This window comes from Peromyscus eremicus, chromosome 1 (genome assembly GCF_949786415.1).
Source record: "Peromyscus eremicus chromosome 1, PerEre_H2_v1, whole genome shotgun sequence".
In the NCBI taxonomy this organism is placed as follows: domain Eukaryota; kingdom Metazoa; phylum Chordata; class Mammalia; order Rodentia; family Cricetidae; genus Peromyscus; species Peromyscus eremicus.
The window spans coordinates 28,024,641-28,043,012 of NC_081416.1; the positions used below are offsets into that span (position 1 = coordinate 28,024,641).

Below are 18,372 nucleotides of genomic sequence, written 5' to 3' on the forward strand. Positions count from 1 at the left end.
CCACAGGGTGGCTCACAACTGCCTGTGACTTCAGTTACAGGAACTCCCCTGCCCTAGTCTGGCCTACGTGGGCACGAAGTGTCCATGTAAAGCACAGACAAGCATTCGGGTAAAACTTATACACATAATAAAATAATAATTTAAAGAGAGAGACATAGTGAGAGATTAGAAGCAATATTTGAGGAGATCATGAGTGGCCCCAAAACTGCTAAAATAAATCAAATCACAGATTCAATAAGCCCCACAAGCTGTACAAGGAGAAACTAAAAAATGCTTACCAGGTTTATCATAAAGAAAGCACCTCTCTCCCCCCACACATACACACCGTTTGATCTCTCTTTTTTGTTGTTGTTGTTTCCCAGAGTTACTGATCTTCAGTACTAGGGCCCAGGTAGGTACCAACCATTCATGAGTTACAGCCAGCTCAGGTGTTCCTGTTTCCCACTTACAGTAAGTAGTTCACTGAGGACATTGTGGGGTTTTGTTCGTAAAGAACAGTTCCAGGAAGAAAAGAATGAGGAGTGCTAGGAAACATTACAGAAGCACTTGCTGGCTTTTCCCAACTCTGAGCTATCAACAGTACCATCTTACTATGCCTTAAGTGGGCTCAATGACTAATTGTGCTTCTCTGTAGTTAGTAGCTTAGCAGTTTAGTGTTGTTCCCTTCTTAAAAACCAATTGTTAAATAAGAAAAAATTCTAGACCCCATTCGTTCATTAGGATATCTGATGAAAAATGAACAAAGAGTTTACACCTGTTTTAATGGAATTTACTAGAACAGTAATTAAATATGCTTAAAATAGGAAATTAAGCTGCTGGATTTCTCAATTGGATTTTAGAGAGAATGTTTCTCAGGTAGTCCTCACCTATGGACCTTACTGTTGTGCAGGTCTTTCTGAGTGAGGTTTGACTCTTACATGAACCTCAGAGATGTCAGCCTGCTGGCCTGAGGATCGCTCTGCCGAGAAGTGCTCAACTCATGGTCCGGGACAGTCATGAAGGTGCTTCAAGCCAAACTCATGACTTGCTTAAAACATGAGGGATGTGTGTGTGTGTGTGTGTGTGTGTGTGTGTGTGTGTGTGTGTGTGTGAGAGAGAGAGAGAGAGAGAGAGAGAGAGAGAGAGAGAGAGAGAGAGAGAGGGAGATTTGTAATTTGATTATGTGATTCTTGAGTAAGAACTTTGTAAAGGATGTCATGTCTCAATGTTACTTCCTGGTTAGTCTTATGGCAGCCAAAGAATGGAGATATGAAAAATGAAAAAAATCAAGGCATACTTGGAAGTGGGATCCAAAGAGGGGAAAAAAAATCTATTGAAATTCCATGGTCACCATAGGGGTGGATAGGAGTATTAGTGTGTGAGCGTATTAGTGTCTTCGGAGTGGGAGACCTTAAGTGCAGAGAGTGGGGAGGCCATGAGAACAGCTTGTCCACAGACTCTAAGGCTATACTGAGGTCAGTGGGGAAAGGATTGTCAGAGGTCCAGTTCCACTTAACTCTTACCTTACTGCTTATAAAATGGTCTGCGGCTGTCAGATGGCATGCTCCGAGTTTTATTCCAGAAAAGTTGGCGCAGTCGTGTGTGTACTAAATGAGAGAGTTATTAATACTGCTTGCCCACAGAGACAAGAGCATCATTTGTAAACATGGGCCTCTAAACTCTCATTTCTAGCATCTGGTCTTCTGCTGCTTCTCAACAGGCAAGCAGTGACTGAGTAAGGGAACTTCAGGAAAGAGAAAGGCCGGGAAGAGGACATGAAAAGGCCATACACCCCTTTCCCAGGGCTACGCACCAACTTTAGTGTTCCTGGGGTGGAGAAGGGGAGACAAACTCTGAAGTGGCAGTTGAGAGGGGAATAACCTGGCAGGGTGAGGGATCACAATAAGATTCTATGAAGGATGGGGTGTGGAACGGGCAGGAAAGAGGGTGGTTTCCTGGTGGCTGCATTCCAACAAGTTCAACCTGTTCAGTGTAAATGAGCATCAGAAGTTAGAACAAAGAAGGGAATAAGCTGGGAAGTTGCTTAATTGTGTGCTTTTGGTAATTCTGTAAATCCTCCTCCAATTCTTGGAAAGACTAGAGGTACTAAGTGTAATCATGGAACTGGTCTAGTAGACTACAGTTGGAAGGAAGTTACAATGAACTCCTCTTCCCCATTCCCAGGGCTCAGGGATTTAGGGGGACACTGTGGGAGAAGTAGATCTGCTACATTTCGCTCATTTCCTTACAAAGGTCTCAAGGATTTGGCCCAGTCTCTGACCTCGCCCTGTTCCTCATCTAAACAAAATGAACACTACAGACAAAAAGCTGTAGTACATTCTCTCTTTTCTGTCTTCTCTGCATTTTGTTTGCTTCTAAACCATAGATCGCTCTTCAGACAACAGTATGCCAACAGAAAACCCACAGAAATGTGAATTATAGTGTGATGGAGCCTGGGTGGATCGTATTGAGATGTAACCGTGTTTCCACTCAGATATATAATATCATATAAATGTATAGTATGAACATAAATTCCTCAGTAACAATCCGTTAAGGTAAACAGCACAGCCTGAGAGGTGGCTCGGTAGGTAAAGGGCTTGCTGTGTAGACAAGAGGACATGAGTTAGGATCTCCAATCCTCAGGTGAAAACCCGCACACGTGTTTGGAAGATACAGGAGACTTGGAGACAGCAGAGCCCTAAAACCCGTGGCTAGTGGGTCTAGTCAGTTCAGTGGGAGAGCTGCCTCAAAAACTAGAGAGTGACTGAGGAAGACACTTGACATTGACTGCTAGCCTCCACACACAGACATATGACAAGTGTATTTACACACACATACATGTGCGAACATACTTATGTCATATACATGCACACACACACAAATGAATGAATGAATGAATGAATGAATGAATGAAAAGACAAACATGTCCACATCCATGAAAGCCGAAGTTGTCACAGGGGTTTCTGAGGCTGCACATGATGGCACCCCAGCCACCTTACTCTTCGTTGTCCCTCACCTCTGGCAGTGATTTTACAAACCCAGAGCTGTAGAAATGTAAACTGCAACAGCAAACCCCAAATTACTGCAGCGATAGACTGCCAAACCACACCAGGATGTGAATCACAGCTCAATGCTTCTCGCACCAGCTTGTTCAAGCCCATGTCTTTAAGTGGCTTTATTGTGATATAAACCACATGCCATAAAACACAACCTTTTCCAGATGCTCAGTTCAGTGGGTTTTAATTTTCTAAGGCTTAATCATTCTACTGTCTAATTAATTTAATTCCAAGATGCTTTCATTACTCTCCAAACAAATCCTATCCCATTAGCAGCCAATCCCCATTTCTCTCTTACCCTAGTCTCTACAACCAATGATCTGCTTTCTGTATCCATGACCTCACCTCTTCTGGACACCTCACAGAGATGGAATCAGGCAGTATTTGGGCTTCTCAAGGGTCATCTGGGGTGTAGCCTGAGTCAGCACTTTGTTCCTTTTTACTGCCAAACATCTACTATGTGAATATATCACCTGTAATTTTCTGTTCATCAATTGATGGACATTTGGGTAGTTTCCAAGCTTCATCGCTACAAACAATATTGCCACGAATGTGCACAGACAGGTCTTCATACATGCATGTTTCTGTTCTCTTAAGTGTATACTTAGGAGTAGGAGTGCTGGGCTGTGTAGTAGCCCTAAATGTAACCTTTTGAGTACTCGCCAGGTTGGTTTTTTTTTTTTTTAATCATGCAGCATTTTTTAAACTAGGACTATCCCACTGTAATGACGACCGATTGTTAACAGTTACTGGGTGTTTGTGCCAGGCACCACTTACTGCTTTGTGTGGATGTCTGTGCGATCCTTTTAATAACATTATGACGGAGAAGTTATGGTTATGATGGAGAAGTTATGATCAGGTCTCCATGTCTCTGTGTTCTACATCTGTATTTTTAACCAAATATAGATTAAAAATATTACAAAACTGCATTTGAACTGAATATGTACAGATGTTTTCCCTTGTCACTCAATTATTTCCTAAACAATGCAGAATGACCATTATCTATATAAGTGTTTACATCATACTAAGTGTCTATAAATACTTTTGACATCATTCAAAGTATCTGGAAGGACACAGTTGGTTAGATTGTATGCAAACACTATGCATTTTATAAGGATTTGAACATTTACAAATTTTGATATTCATCAGGGCTCCAGAAATGGTCTGCCATGGAATCTGTGGGACAAATGTACTAGAAATTGCCTCAACTAATAGATGACCTCTGTTCAAGTCACATACCAGCAATGTTCCCTTCAGGGGCAGCATCTAAAACCTGAAATGTTAACTAAATGTCTCCAAATGACCTGTGTCAGGCATTTTCTTTACATCAAGCATCATTTGCAAAAAGAAAACAGCACAGTAATGCTGCTGGAATCAATGTGTTCAGTAAACAGTTACTAATGATTGAGAGAATTCTAGTTTTCACATACATGTCTGGGAATTACTATTGTAATTCAGCATCCTGAAAACAATCTTTCCAGGTTTGCAAAAATTATACATTTTAAGCTTTAAAGTATTTAATAACTTAAAGTGGATGAAGTTGCTTTACAATAAAAATGTGATAAAAAGTTTTAAAGATAAAAAATGGGATATATGTTTATATCCATTGATTACATATGTAAATACCATACATAATCAATGGCTATAAACATAATTCCCATTTTTTCTTCCAGATAATATTCTTAGATCTGGACATAAATTGTTTTTCAGCCTCAGAAATATATACAAACCAAGTGACTCGTTAGTCAGAATGAATCATAAGAACCTCACATGCGAACACTTGCAATCCTAAGAAATGGGACTGAACGTTTTATATACAAAATGTTTTGCTATTGTAAAAATTAAGTAATTACATGCCAAAATTGGTCTGGATGTATACACAGTGGCTTCTAGAGATTTTTCTCTTGTTGGTGAACTTCTTGTACATTTTGTGCTTTTCTGTTTTTATCCAATTAATTTGGCTTGCCTGTGGGATGACACATGTTGCATATATAATTGAATGACTGATACTAACAGACAACAAATAGACACTTACAGAAGTTGCTTAATCAGTTTTTCAGTATTTTATTTATTATTATTATTATTATTATCATCCCTAAAATCTGTGTCATGTGTAGTGTGTGTGTGTGTGTGTGTGTGTGTGTGTATACATAGGTTTGCCACAGCACAAGTAAAGATGAGAGGCCAGACAACTTTTCAGAATCTGTTCTCCTGTTTTATTCTGTGGGATCATGGGATTGAACTAAAGTCATTGGTCTTGCTGGCGAGAGTCTTTACCCACTAAGCCATCTCATCAGCCCCGTGTGTTGTTAAATATAATACATGGCATCTTAGTTAGGGTTATATAGCTGTGAAGAGATACCGTGACCATGGCAACTCTTATGAAGGAAAGCATTTAATTGAAATTGGCTCTCAGTTAAGAGGTTTAGTCCATTATCATCATGGCAGGGATCATGGCAGCATGGCACAGGCAAACATGGTGCTGGAGAAGTAGCTGAGAGTTCTACATCAGGATTGGCAGGCAGAAAGAATAGAGAGTGATACTGGACCTGGTTTGAGAATTTGAAAGCTCAAAGCCCACCCCTGGTGACACATTTCATCCAACAAGGCCACACCTCCTAAACCTCTCCAGCCATCAATGGGGAGGGGACAGCAACTACTCAAATAAAGAATCCTCTGGGGAATAGTCCCATTCAAATCGCCACACTGACCAATCTCAAATTCCCCAAGATTTCCTTTATTCTCTCTCACACTGACTCCCAGAAGGTCTGTGGCTTTGGCGCTAAGATTTATGTCATGATCCATTTTGAATAGAGTTTTCTATGACTAGGCCCCACGTTTCCCACTCAGCTACCCAAGGTTTCCAGTGTCATTTGTTGCAAAGATTATTCTTTGCTCATTGAATTGTTGGGGCACCTTAGTAAAGGATCATCTGGAATCTAGTCCAGCAATCGTATTTTAAATAGCATTAACTTAAAACTAAGTTTTCTCCAATTTAGTGTAGTGTTGTTTCTTCACTTGTAAGATCTGATTAATACTGAATCAAAGACATCAGGGGAGCTCTTCCTATGCAGGCCTTTCCACTCCAGTCTGCTGCCTCGGCCCTCCTGAAGTCTCCTGTCTCCCACACTGAGAGAAAGTGCTGGATTGTGTCTGGGTTGCTGCCCTGCTCTGTAACTGTGAGTTCTCTCTGCAGGGAATCTTTTGGGCGCTGCAGGGTGTATTTCACTTGTTTTCTTTCTTTTGGAGCTTGTTCTCCTGCCCTGTGTATTGTCCAGCAGGAAACTACTGTTTCACAACTTGTTGGTTTTCCTGGGTTGTGTAAGATAGGAGAGCAAGTCTGGCCATTGCTACCCCATCATGGCTGAAAGCAGGATTTCTAAAAGCATTATTGTTTCAGTATTTGCCAACCTGGTTTATAATGTAAAGTGCCTCTCTTGGGGCTGGGGTTGTAGTTCTGTTGCTTGGATATCACATTACAAAATAACAAGAGAGAATTTCCCTCAGAGTGGATTAGACTAGAGCTTCTCGTTATGTCATCTGATCTGTTGCTGTTGCCTGTCTGTCTTGCCTATTCCTAACAAAGGACTTTGCTCTGTACTTACTCAACAGCACACAAAACAAGGTATGGGAAAGGAGTGAAGTTTTTTTTTCTACAGAACTCTTTACTAGAATTTCACAAGGGAAGATGTTGCTTTACTGACTTCCAACTGCTGCAGAAGAGCACTTAAACTGCACACAGATACTATTCAACATCCACGTGTTGCTTCCAATATTTATGGTCCATATTTGTTGTTTAATATTGCTATCAACTTCTTGGCAGTAATCATTATCATAACACACACACACACACACACACACACACACACACACACACACACCCCACAATGTAACACAACACACACTATTCTAGGTTATGTCAGGGCCATGGAAAAGAGCATAGTTTAGGATTAAAGTTATGCATTTATCTTAGGTTATAAAAGCTGATTAGATGAAAAGTACAAGTCATAGCCAGGTTAGTTACAATGTGTTCTTCAAGGCAGGTTAAACTTAAGCAGGTTGAATACACAGTAGTACAGCAGATTGACTGCATAGTTCTAAATGATCTCAAGGCAGATTGACAACCTGGTTTCAAGGTCCAGCAAAAGTTCAGTCTCTCTGAAGGCAAGAGATATTTTCAGAAAAAGACATTACCATTCTATAGTATAGTACTTGCTCTATTTTCTTTTCTGTTGCTATTATAGGACACTGACCAAAAACAACTTGGGAGTGAAAGGATTTACTTCAGCCTACTGATTTCCAGTCTGTCATCAAAGGAATTCAGGGCAGGAATACAGGGAAGAAACCCAGAGGCAGGAATGGAAGCAGAGGCTATGCAGGATGCTGGTTGTCAGTGACTTGCTTCCTGTGACTTGTTCAGTTAGCCTTTTTATACAGCCCAGGCCCACCAGCTTAGTGATGGAGCTGTCCACAGTGGTCTCTCCTGCACCAATTAGCAATCAAGAAAACGCTCCTACAGACATTCCCGCAGGCCAATACAATGGGGGCATTTCCTCAGTTGAGGTTCCTTTTTCATAGATAGGTCAAATTGACAGCTGAAGCTAACCATGATGCCTAGCATATGTGAAGCCTTGGCTTCTATCTCCAGGACCACAGCAGCAACCAACAACAACAACAAAACAAGCGTACCTTGAGCACATTGACGTGTACCATCACCACCACCACCAGCAGCAGCTTCCTCTCATAGCAAACATCTGGGTTATTCACAAGTCATTGTGGCTTATAATGGCCTAAAGCCAGAAGTGGGTAAGCTCTCCCTTATCTGGATGGAGAAACTTCTTGGTAGTATGGGTTGTTTGCTCATTCCTTCACAGAGTATGATATGAATTTAGTTTTCCTGGATTGCATTTAGGTGACATCACTTTCTGTCTCGGTGACTTGAGGCAAAACAACTTTTCTAAATTCCATTTCTATTTATGTAAGACGGAGATACAGAGGTCTTGTTGAGGATTGAGATCGCACGGAAAAGGGCTTCCTATCACAAGGAGTCAGCTGTTCAGTCACAGGGCTCTGCTCTCCGGAGCCATCACTGACACTTGCTGGGTGGCTCTTTCCTCTCTCTTGGTGCCAAGAGCAACATCCTCAGGTCCCCAGTTATCTTCTCATTTTCTGAACCTCTAAGCACCTGCTGTCTAGGTTGACTTCATGGGAGATCTCATCTAGTCTCATGGCTTTAAATTCCATATCTAAACTTACTATTCTTAAATAATACCTGTAGCTTGGAACTTGACTTTGAATTCTAGCTCTAACTATTCTAGTGTTCATCAGCATATTCACATGAATGACTCATATTTTTCTATTGGTCTCAGTTCATTTCCTGTGCTTCCCAGATCTCTCCTGCGTTACAGTGGGTGGAGGGTCCACCCAGCTTATGGGGGCATTTCATAAACTACTGTGATACCCAGATTTCAGCCTGCATTTCATCCACAGATGCCAGGGCACAGGGAAAGGAAAGCTCCTCATTTCTAGATCCTTCTATTGTTTTTAGGAGTCTGTGGCAGAGGCTGCAACTCAGTCTTCAATCTCTGATGACACTGTCTTCTCCCTGTTGTGCCCTGGCCCTTCCCACTGTTGCTAGTAACCTCCCAGGCACCTGGCCACACCTGGCTCAGCTTTTCAGCAATGCCTTTATCTTTGCAACCAATTTCTTTTCTGATGTGAACTTACCTGGTGAAATTCCTTAACAGTCATTTCCAAATCAACACATCTATTATACAACAAGCTTGGTTAGCTTCTCAGCTCCTCTTCCTGGTATTATCTCCAATTTAGCTTCTGGTACTGCTGTGTTTGCTCACTGTGACTGTACTGTCCTTGGTCCTTTCCTTCCTCTCCTACCTCTGTTTAGTCCGCTGGCAAGTGCTGCTGTCTCTTCATGAGCATCCCTACAACTGACTGCTCGCTCACTCCTCTGCCATCACTACCATCGTCCAAACCAGACTCTTGATTGGACTGTTTTTGGAATAGCCCAACTGTCTCATTGTCTCCACAGCTGACCTCAGTTTCCAGAGTAACCATTCTATTAAATGTCTTCTATTGAGAAACCTTCACTAATTTGTTTTCTTGGTTAGAAGAAAAGGGAACACCGTGGCCACTGAACCCCAAGCTAACAAGCTCCTTCTAGTTTATTCTTAGTGAGTTTCTTCCCATTAGAACGTGAGCAGAATAGGGGTTTAGAAAGCATATTCTGTACAGTGAGTACTTCATGCCCGGATCCACATTAAGCGTGTTATGGGAAGCTTGTAATTTGTTTTTATTTATAAAGTTCATGTGTTCTATGTCCCAGCTTCTTAAACTGTAGGTCACAACCCCATGGGTGGGAATGTCACACACACACAAAAAAAAGGGGCACAGGAAAAGGGTCCTGAATGTGCAGTGACCAAAAGTAAATCCAAAATGAAACATGTAACAATGTGGATGTGTTTCTGGCAGTACTTGCCTATGTTATTTTGCACAATATCACTGTAGTCTTGGCTCTGAACATGCAACACGCACCCTTTGTTCTGTGTGTGCCTGCATGCACCACAGCCAGACAGCCTGCAATTCCCTTGTTCACATTAGTGACCACTCTGTACTACGGCTTGCGGTGTTTGTACCGCACATACAAAGTTTTCTGCTCTTTATACAGTGATAACAGTTAAATTATGGAAAGCCAAGGGTTTTAATATTTCCCCACCATCATTACTCAGCATGCAAGTATAAAAGCAGCTTACCTTTGGATTCTATGGTGTTACAATGTTTGGTTTTAAAAGTTATTGTTTGGGTTCCTAAAAAGCCATGAACTGGATTTTGGCTTGAGATTACAACAGAACTTCGGCAGTTTTTGAAATGGCTCTAACCATACCTCTGCCATTCTGTACTACATATTTAGGTGCTGCAGTGGTCTCACCATGGACAATTAGAAGACCAAAAGACCAATCAATTCTGAAAACTGTGGATGATGCTGAATGGGTCCTGCAGCATCAAGTATTCAGTCAAGATTTCTTTATGTAAAAATAAGCACACATGTCTGTAGTACAGAAATTTGTTTCCAAAAACGGTAAAATTATACATATATAATTATATGTACACATATAAATATATAGGTATATAATACCAAATACCTGTTTTAAAATAAATTTCTTTATTTTTAATTTTTATTATCAAAAAATGCTTAATTTGTGTACCTATTTTGTATACCTATCTAGTGGAGGTTGAAAGACAGTTTCTGAAATGAAAAGGGGCCATGAAAGGAAAAAGTTAAGGATGCTCTGCTAAGTAAGTGCTGAGTGTACAGAGTACCTTCCAGCTCTGGAGCAGAGGCAGCTCAGGCATGCGGCCAGGCTGGGCTGGGCCGTGCCAGTTAGAAGGCGCATGCTCCTCTGAGTCGGCTATGGCTAAGCAGATGGCCGGGAGGGGTGGAGTCACCGGGGCACTTCCCGGTGGTGGGCTGCTTTGATTGGCTGTGCTAAAGACCTGGGCAGGCTCGGCCCTCCCACCATGTCCATGTAGACTGCAGGCTGGCCACACTCTCCTGGGTTGCCGTGGGCACTGCTACTGGAAAGGGTTTGGAAGACCGCTGCGGGTGAGTGATGGCCGGGGCCTGGCTGGGTGCAGCGTGCTCGGGAGCTGGTGTCTCGAGGGTCCCCAGGGCTGGTGGGGGAGGTCCCACCACGGTCTCTGGCCTCCAGTTGCTCAGCTCCCGGGCGAGTTCTGCCTCGGGCACTTGCAAGTGCTTTGAGGGTGGCAATGCCCTGGGTCTTTCCCAAAAATGGTTTATCCTTCCCCGAGAGCCATCCCGCTTCCTGGACAGGCGCGATCGCAGATCAGGGAACCTGCCCAGAGTTCATGGACTGGGGGACAAATAGAATGCCTGCTTCTTAGTCTTCTTTGTCCATTCCTCCCGTTATCTCTCCTAGGTAGTGTTAGCCAAACACATGGTCAACAGCAAACTTGGGTGTGGGTCCTGGTTAAAACCCCAGTGATACTGCTGTACGCTAGCTAGCTCTTTGCTTTCAGTATTTGACTGGTGTGACCCTGTTATCCTGAAAAATGGGCTTAGCACTGTCGGGTTGGTAGAGGAGTAGACTGTAGGAGGCGCTGTTTGCAGGCTGGGTATTGCCAATAGCTTAAAGTAATTGAAAAACTATAGTGGGCCCATATTTTCGTCTGTCACTGAACGGCGTAGCTGTCCCATCCCTTTTTTTTTTTTTTTTTTTTTAAAGCAGCGCCTGTACATTTGGTTTGTGCAGGACCTGGCAGGATCTTGGAGGTTCAAAGCTGAGTTAGACTTCAGCTCCGCCCTTCCTCCTTTCTGGGGTGAAATAAAGGCAGACTGATAATGAGTTGGATTGTTACAAAGCCATAAATAAATACTGTGATAAAGGTGTTCTGAGAGACTAGAATAGCACACTAAACAGCTCAGAGCCTTATTGCACAGTCTCTTCTATGAGATTTCTTGTCAAGTTTATTGAGCAACAGTGTTGTGTTGGAAGGAAAGTCTACTGGGTGATCTTGTGTGTGCAGAGCTTCCCTGTCACCCTTCTGGAGTAAGTGTGCTTTGGAGACTACATCCAGGTTCTGTAAAACCGGCTCCCACCACCGGCTTATTTTAAGTTGTGCTGAGAACTTTCTCACACCCTCCCCTCTTTTAGACTTTTTTTTTTTGTTGTTGTTGTTGTTTTCTAGTACTGAAGGACGCTTGGGACAGTAACCTTAAGATAAAAGGTAGCCTTGGACTGTGCTAGCTGGTAACTAAAAGCAGTAAGCTTGCTTGGCCAGCACAAACTCAAAATAATATCATCTTCTGTCTAGAATGCAGAGAGTCACTGTTCCTTGGAGAAATAACTTTAGGAGAAATTGTGTCTACTGAAGGGAGTCAGTTCACTGCAATCTCCTGAGAGCCAATTTCCAGAAATGTGGAATACTTGGTTTAGGAGAGTCTATTCATTCATTATTTCAAACAACAGTGCTGGGATATTAAAGTAGACTGGCAGGACACTTAGAAATTTCTAAGTTTTGATATGTGCAAATACCTGGGAAATTAGTATATTCAGTGGTATAAAGGTGGGCATCACCCCCAAGAGTCCCTGTGCATGATCCTTGGGATTGTCCCCTCCTGTATTTCTTCCCAGGCATTGATCTGTTTTCTGTCAGTATGGACTACGTTACATTTTCTTCAAGTTTTACATACATTGGGACAATTCCTTCTCTCTCACCTCTTTTCAACCTCCCGACTTCTTTTATGTAGCATAATTATTTTGAGATTTGTTCATATTGTGCGTTCATTGCTGAATTATGTATACCTCTGATGTAATTTGCTTACCCATTCAGTCATTTGGTTTTGAATCCTGACATACAGTTTTGGGAAAGAACAAATTGCAGAGATAGTGGTAGGCAAGAAAAGATGCTGGCTGAACTTGAAAATATATTTAAATCCCAAGCAGAGGGGGAAAGGTGGGGAATTCTGTGGCTCTTCCTTTTTCTTATCCTGTCTAAGTTCCTCTCCATGTTGCTTCTCTAGCAATAGTTTGTTTAACTTTGTAAGGAGATGGTAAGTGGGTGTCTGAGGAAGCATGTATTGTGTATTTACTGTGGGTGGTAGCTCTGGGTGCTCCTTAGTAAAAACAAATCCATGTTTTCCCCTTCCAGAGACGGCGCGGACCATTTGTTTCATAGCTTAGATTTTTTTTTTCCTACACTTGCTTCAATACTTTCAAAGAAGGAGTTGATCTGTTGATGCGTGTTCGTGTGGTAAAATTCAGCTGGCTGGTTTAAACGAGGAAGATGGGGCTCATGGGCATGGTGGTCTGCCTTGTCCTTGGGATTCTGCTTTCTGGGGGGCCAATGGGGTCCGTCTCAGCTGTGGACCCTGAAGCAAACATGAACGTGGTGAGTTTCTAAAAGTCACGTACTTTTAAAATGCAATGATGCCAAGTGTTATTTTCTTAGAGTTCTGTGAGCTGTGGGAAATCATAATTCTAATCTCTTTATGGCTCATTATGCTTTTCGATTTTTCTGAATTGCAGATGCCATTTGCTAGACTTTTCCCACTAGATACCACTTCCACAGGCAGCTTCCTTAGACTGCTGAACACAATACAGGGCTTACGCTAAATAATGTGTTTTAGTAATTTCATTTTTAAATAATTTTAAACGCACTTTAAAACCGATAAAACTGTGCAAGCCCTTTACAAGAATGCTTTTGTTGAGTGCTGAACATGGGCTGTGATTGAGAATATCCAGGGAACATAACTCAATACAATTGTGAAAATATTAGAATGAATTGTTAGAAGATATAAGCAAAAAAATTAACCCCTGAATTAATTTCAGAATTAGTAATCTTAAGTAAACAGTGAAATCTGGGAAACCACACATAAGAATACAATAGCAAGAAAATATAGATTATTAAAGAGGCAGCAACTTGAAAACAGACACTGGATTGACCCAGCTGAAGAATTGGGTGACTGCAGAGACAGAAAGTGTCCAGGAAGACAGGATAGTATGGCATGATACAGGCCAAGGTTAAGCTTTCTTTTAACATCCCCCTCTTTTAACAATTCTTTCCTAAGGGAATAATGAAGTTAAAGTCTTTTATGTATTTATGGCAGAGAGGATAATGAACATGTTAATCTTCCAAGTAACTGATTTATGCTCTCCCACTGAGCTCCCAGTGACACTTTCCACGGATCTTTCCTTGTGGAGAAGTGAATTTTATGACGGTTTCCCATTTCTCAGATTTCTCAGCTTTCTTTCAACCTCACCTTGATGTTCTAGTAAATAGTTTCTGGGTTTATGGATGAAAGTGAAATTTTTTAGCCTTATTGCCTAGGCTAGGAATTTTATGAAACATGAAAAGTGTTAGCTGACATATTTAGAAAAGAAGTGTTTATTTGTGCCTGGTAGGCATGACGGAAACAAGGCCCCAACTTTGACACACTTAGTGTGGAACATTCTAGAATGATGGGATACCTGTGAGTGTAAAAGATTGGGTCTTGAGATGGGCTCTTGGCTACTAGATTGAGCAGACTCAAGTAGCAATGATTTCCTTTAAAAAGCTAAAAAAATGTCATTGCATCTGTTTTCTCCTGTGCCTATTATTTCTGTAGATTGAAGCATCAGAGTCCAGCATAGAATGTCTGTTGTCCTCTCTCTCCCCAGACTGAACTGATCACGTACTGGGGATACACTGGTGAGGAGCACTCAGTCCAGACAGAGGATGGGTATATTCTGAGTCTTCACAGAATCCCTCATGGGCGGAAGAATCATTCTGACAAAGGTATGGGTGTTTTCTGTGGCAAGATGTATTGGAAGTCACTGTATTATCTGAGTTGGTGACCAAATTCAGGCTTCATTTGACAATGTTGCCACTGGACAGGCTGGAGGCCAAAGTACCAGCTAAGCTGAGGTAACTGTTTTAAAGCCAGACTGGCTTGTCCAATTTCATAGTTTGTACTAGGTTCAAAGGTCAGATTCCATGTAGAGTACCAAAATATCTACTTCTCTTGTTTCTCAAGGAAGCATTTATCTAATGAACTGTTCTGAGCATTAAACAGTTGCCTTTAGCAGTTTAAAAATTACTCATTACTATAATATATTCAAGTAAGATATATATATATATATATATATAATATACAAATAATATATGAGAAAAATCAAGAAATATACAGTGAATACTTTTTCTATCTTTCTAGTTTTTAGAACGTGTTCTTGTATAATCTCTTCATTTAAAATCTTTGTACCTTCATTGGAAACCAATATGGATTATTTTTCTGTTGCCACCTTCTAAATTCAAAAGGTGCTATAAAGGACACAGTGTTTCATTTATTTATTTGTTTGTTTGTTTACTTATTTGCTATCAGCAAACTCACAAAAAAGTGGATTTATTTACCATCACAGAGATTTTTGCCAGTAATTCATAGAGCATTTGCCTAAAGGTAAGTGTATTCTATTGTATCATGATTTGCTTAACAAATGTTCTGTTAATGAACATTTCTACTACTTTGAATTTTCAGTTAACAAATATTGCTGCTCAAAACAACAAAACAAAACAAAAAATATACATATAGTGCAAGTTTATTTAGAAGATAAATTCTCCCCAAAGAATTTACATGAATTGTGTTTTTGACAGAGTTTTGAAAAATTGCTTTCTATGTATGAATGTATTGACAATGAATTTTACTAGGAGTATATAAAAGTTCTTATAGATTTGCCTTAAATGTATGGACCTGGGCATATATTTATATCCTCTTTTTGATCAATTTATAACGCAAGCGAAACTGGTCCCGATGAGATGATGGCATTTCCAGACGAACTACCTGAAATTGGTAACAGGTGTCAGGATAATAGAACTTCTTTCAATCATCTCTCAAGATGTAGCCTATTGCTCTACAAAAAAATAAGGTCTGGGTTAAGGTAATTGGCTGGCTCTGTCTTCTGTCAGCGTTTAAACTACACAGAGAGTGTTCTTTGCCTCACATGCTTCTCAAGGGATTATTCAAAGCAGACAACAAATCCTGGGCGAGTGTGAGCTTTGCATCAACATCTTCCTTAAGCTTTTTCTGTGTCATCTGGTATGTCTATTTGCTTTCTCCTCTAGGTTCTGCCTATCACGAGACACTAAATAATGCTTATGTGGCTTTGAGAGTGTTCTTTTTGAAATTCATTTGAGTTTTGGTTTTAGTGTTTATAGCTCTATACTATTGTATTTCCCTTGTGAATCTGTTACAAAATGAATGATGAATTGCACTGATCTGTGTTTCCTGCTCGCAAACACATAAAGTATATATTTTATGCAAGAGCAAGCACATGATCTTAGTTTCTTTCCTTTTTTTTTTAAGAAAATACCCGTACATAGGTTTTAGATTCTATCTAAAGACAAATAAATATGGATTTTATTTCATATAAAGTACTTAGTCAATTAGTAATTACTCACATGAGCCATTGTTCAAATGTCCCAGGTAAAACCATGCTGAGAGAATGTCCCACCTCTGTTTCTGCATCCACTCCCCACTTCTGTCTCCACACTGTAATTAAAGCGTGCAGGGCTCCTGTCTTGTGCACACACATCACACTAGCAGGTGGAGGTGAGGGAAGGTGCCCTCTCAAACAAAGAGACAGCAATCTTTGGAGGCATTAGGTGGTCCCTTGCAGGCTAGGGAAGTAGATCCTCTTGTCTTCAGAATGCGGAACACTGCCTAAGAGTGTTCTCAGCCAAAGCTGGCTTTAGCTTTAGGTCCTTCACAGTTCTGAGGAGCGCCCCCCCCCACTCCCCTGGGGAGGTCAGTTATCTGTGTGTTTACCAGCCAGCCTCAGAGGGGGCTTTTCAAGGAATTCTGTGACTCCGTTTTCTAAAGGAGGTTTGATTTTCTTAAGTACTACATAGATGCCTTTCCTATGGTTCGTTCTTTGTGGTCTAAGCCCAAGTCCTGGACAGAGGCTCTTTATTATGTCTATTGAAGAACAGTGTGGTCAGGGCTGTTAATCTGCCATGCTGAAAGGCAAAAAAGCCAAAGAGAATACACAGTCCCCCAAATGACACCAATCTCGTGAATGCTACTTCCCTTCTGACTTCCTATTAATAGCACCATTGTCCTTCCAATGAACTAGACTAGAAATTGCAGTGTCATTTTCTGTTTGTTTGACAGTGCTGGGGATTGAACTCAGGTCCTTGTGCGTGCTAGGCAAGTGCTGCTGCCAAGCTGTATCCACAACCTGTGCAGAATCATTCTTGATTCCCGTCTCTAGGTTACCTGCAAAATATCCCTTGTTAATCCCTTTCTTCCTTGTTCTGACCACATCTCACTTTAGACTCTTGTTACTGTTCAGATAGGTACTTAAGACGGTGCAGAAACTGAGAGAATCTTCAGTGACTCACTTTTTTTTGGAGAGGGGGAGGGGTACCCATGTACCAGAGAAAAAGAATCTCAAAGCAGGAATATGGAAATTTAATGTTATGTTTTATGAAATTAGTGCTTTTAGCATATAGAAAATAATTCTGTATAGCCTTATTCTTTACAGGTAATTATAAGATACATTAACATGTTATTTATTTATCAGGAAGACATTCTTAGGGAAGACTTGTTTACAGATAAATAATGAGTGGGCTCTTCAGGCATTATGAGTAGCTTCCCTCGAGTGTCCCAGGTTCTGTGTGAACACAGGGCTGAGCCAGGTGTCTGCTCTGCCCGTGTCCTGCTGTAAGCTCTGCTGCCTGCTGCCTCCTGTGCCAGCCTCTCTGACTTCCTCTGTCTTATGCCACTTTGCAGATGAAGTTGCTAAAAGCTCAGCTGTTATGTGATTTTTGTGAGACAACAATCTTTATGGGTCTAATGGATGAAGACACATATGTTCCTTAATATTCTGTCCTGGCTGCTTGTCTGCACTTTTCACCCCATCCAGAGCAACAGACTTTTGTACTTGTGGCTATTGGCAATTATGCCTGCAATTTTCCATTTAAAGTACATTTATCTGATGTGTGCATGTGCGTGAGCGTGGTGTGTGTGTGTGTGTGTGTGTGTGTGTGTGTGTGTGTGTGTACAGCCTAGTGAATGCCAGAGGAGACATTAGATATTCTTCTCTATCTGTCATTCTCTACCCTAGTCCTTTGAGACAAGGCCTCTCACTGAGCCTGGAGCTAGCCTGGTAGCCAGCAAGCCCTGGTGATGCTGCTGTCTCCATCTCATACTCTGTTAGGTTTTGTATGTGGGTGGTGGGGCATTGGAACGCAAATCCTCACACTGTCGCAGAAAGTACCCTTCCCCAGTGAGCCATCTCCCCACTTTTAAGGAACCGTTCTCAACAGATGTTGAACCACCACTGTATTTGCTGACTGCTTAAGGGAACTGAAATACAGAAATTAATCATTTAAAGAGAAGTGGTTTTGTTTTTATCTGCTCAATGTTAATGCTCCAAAGCTGTCATTTCCTGCTTGGACCAAGGATTTGAAAAGCTTGTACCTTTATAACATACTCCTGGCAGACTTCTAGATACCTAGATCTTTGTTCTTGATCTATAACTCATTTCCTGTTCAAGACAGTCAAGGCAAAGGGCAGTCACTTGGGCATTTTGACTGTGGAGGCAGTATTCCTTGAATTGACAACATGCCCTTACATAATAAGTATTGAGCAAGCTGATCCCATGATCATTATAATATAGACTTTATTTAGCTAAAACAAGGAAATACTACTTGTGCCAACATTAAAAATAAAATACAAGACAGATTTACTTCCTAATTGCCTAACTGAGAAATCAGCAAGTTTTTAAAGACAGTCTCATCTGTATGTGAACAATTCTGCATCTGA

At 41.2% G+C, this 18,372-nt stretch overlaps 1 protein-coding gene across 1 annotated transcript in view; it reads left to right on the plus strand.

Moving 5' to 3' along the window:
- Positions 1-10,544: 10,544 nt before the first annotated feature.
- Positions 10,545-18,372, plus strand: part of Lipa (lipase A, lysosomal acid type) — a 32,900-nt gene continuing 25,072 nt past the window's right edge. The window contains exons 1-3 of the mRNA XM_059258849.1: positions 10,545-10,656; positions 12,723-12,962; positions 14,231-14,348. Of these exons, the coding sequence (XP_059114832.1) occupies positions 12,858-12,962; positions 14,231-14,348 (223 nt within the window). The 5' untranslated portion in view covers positions 10,545-10,656; positions 12,723-12,857. The remainder of the gene's footprint in view (positions 10,657-12,722; positions 12,963-14,230; positions 14,349-18,372) is intronic.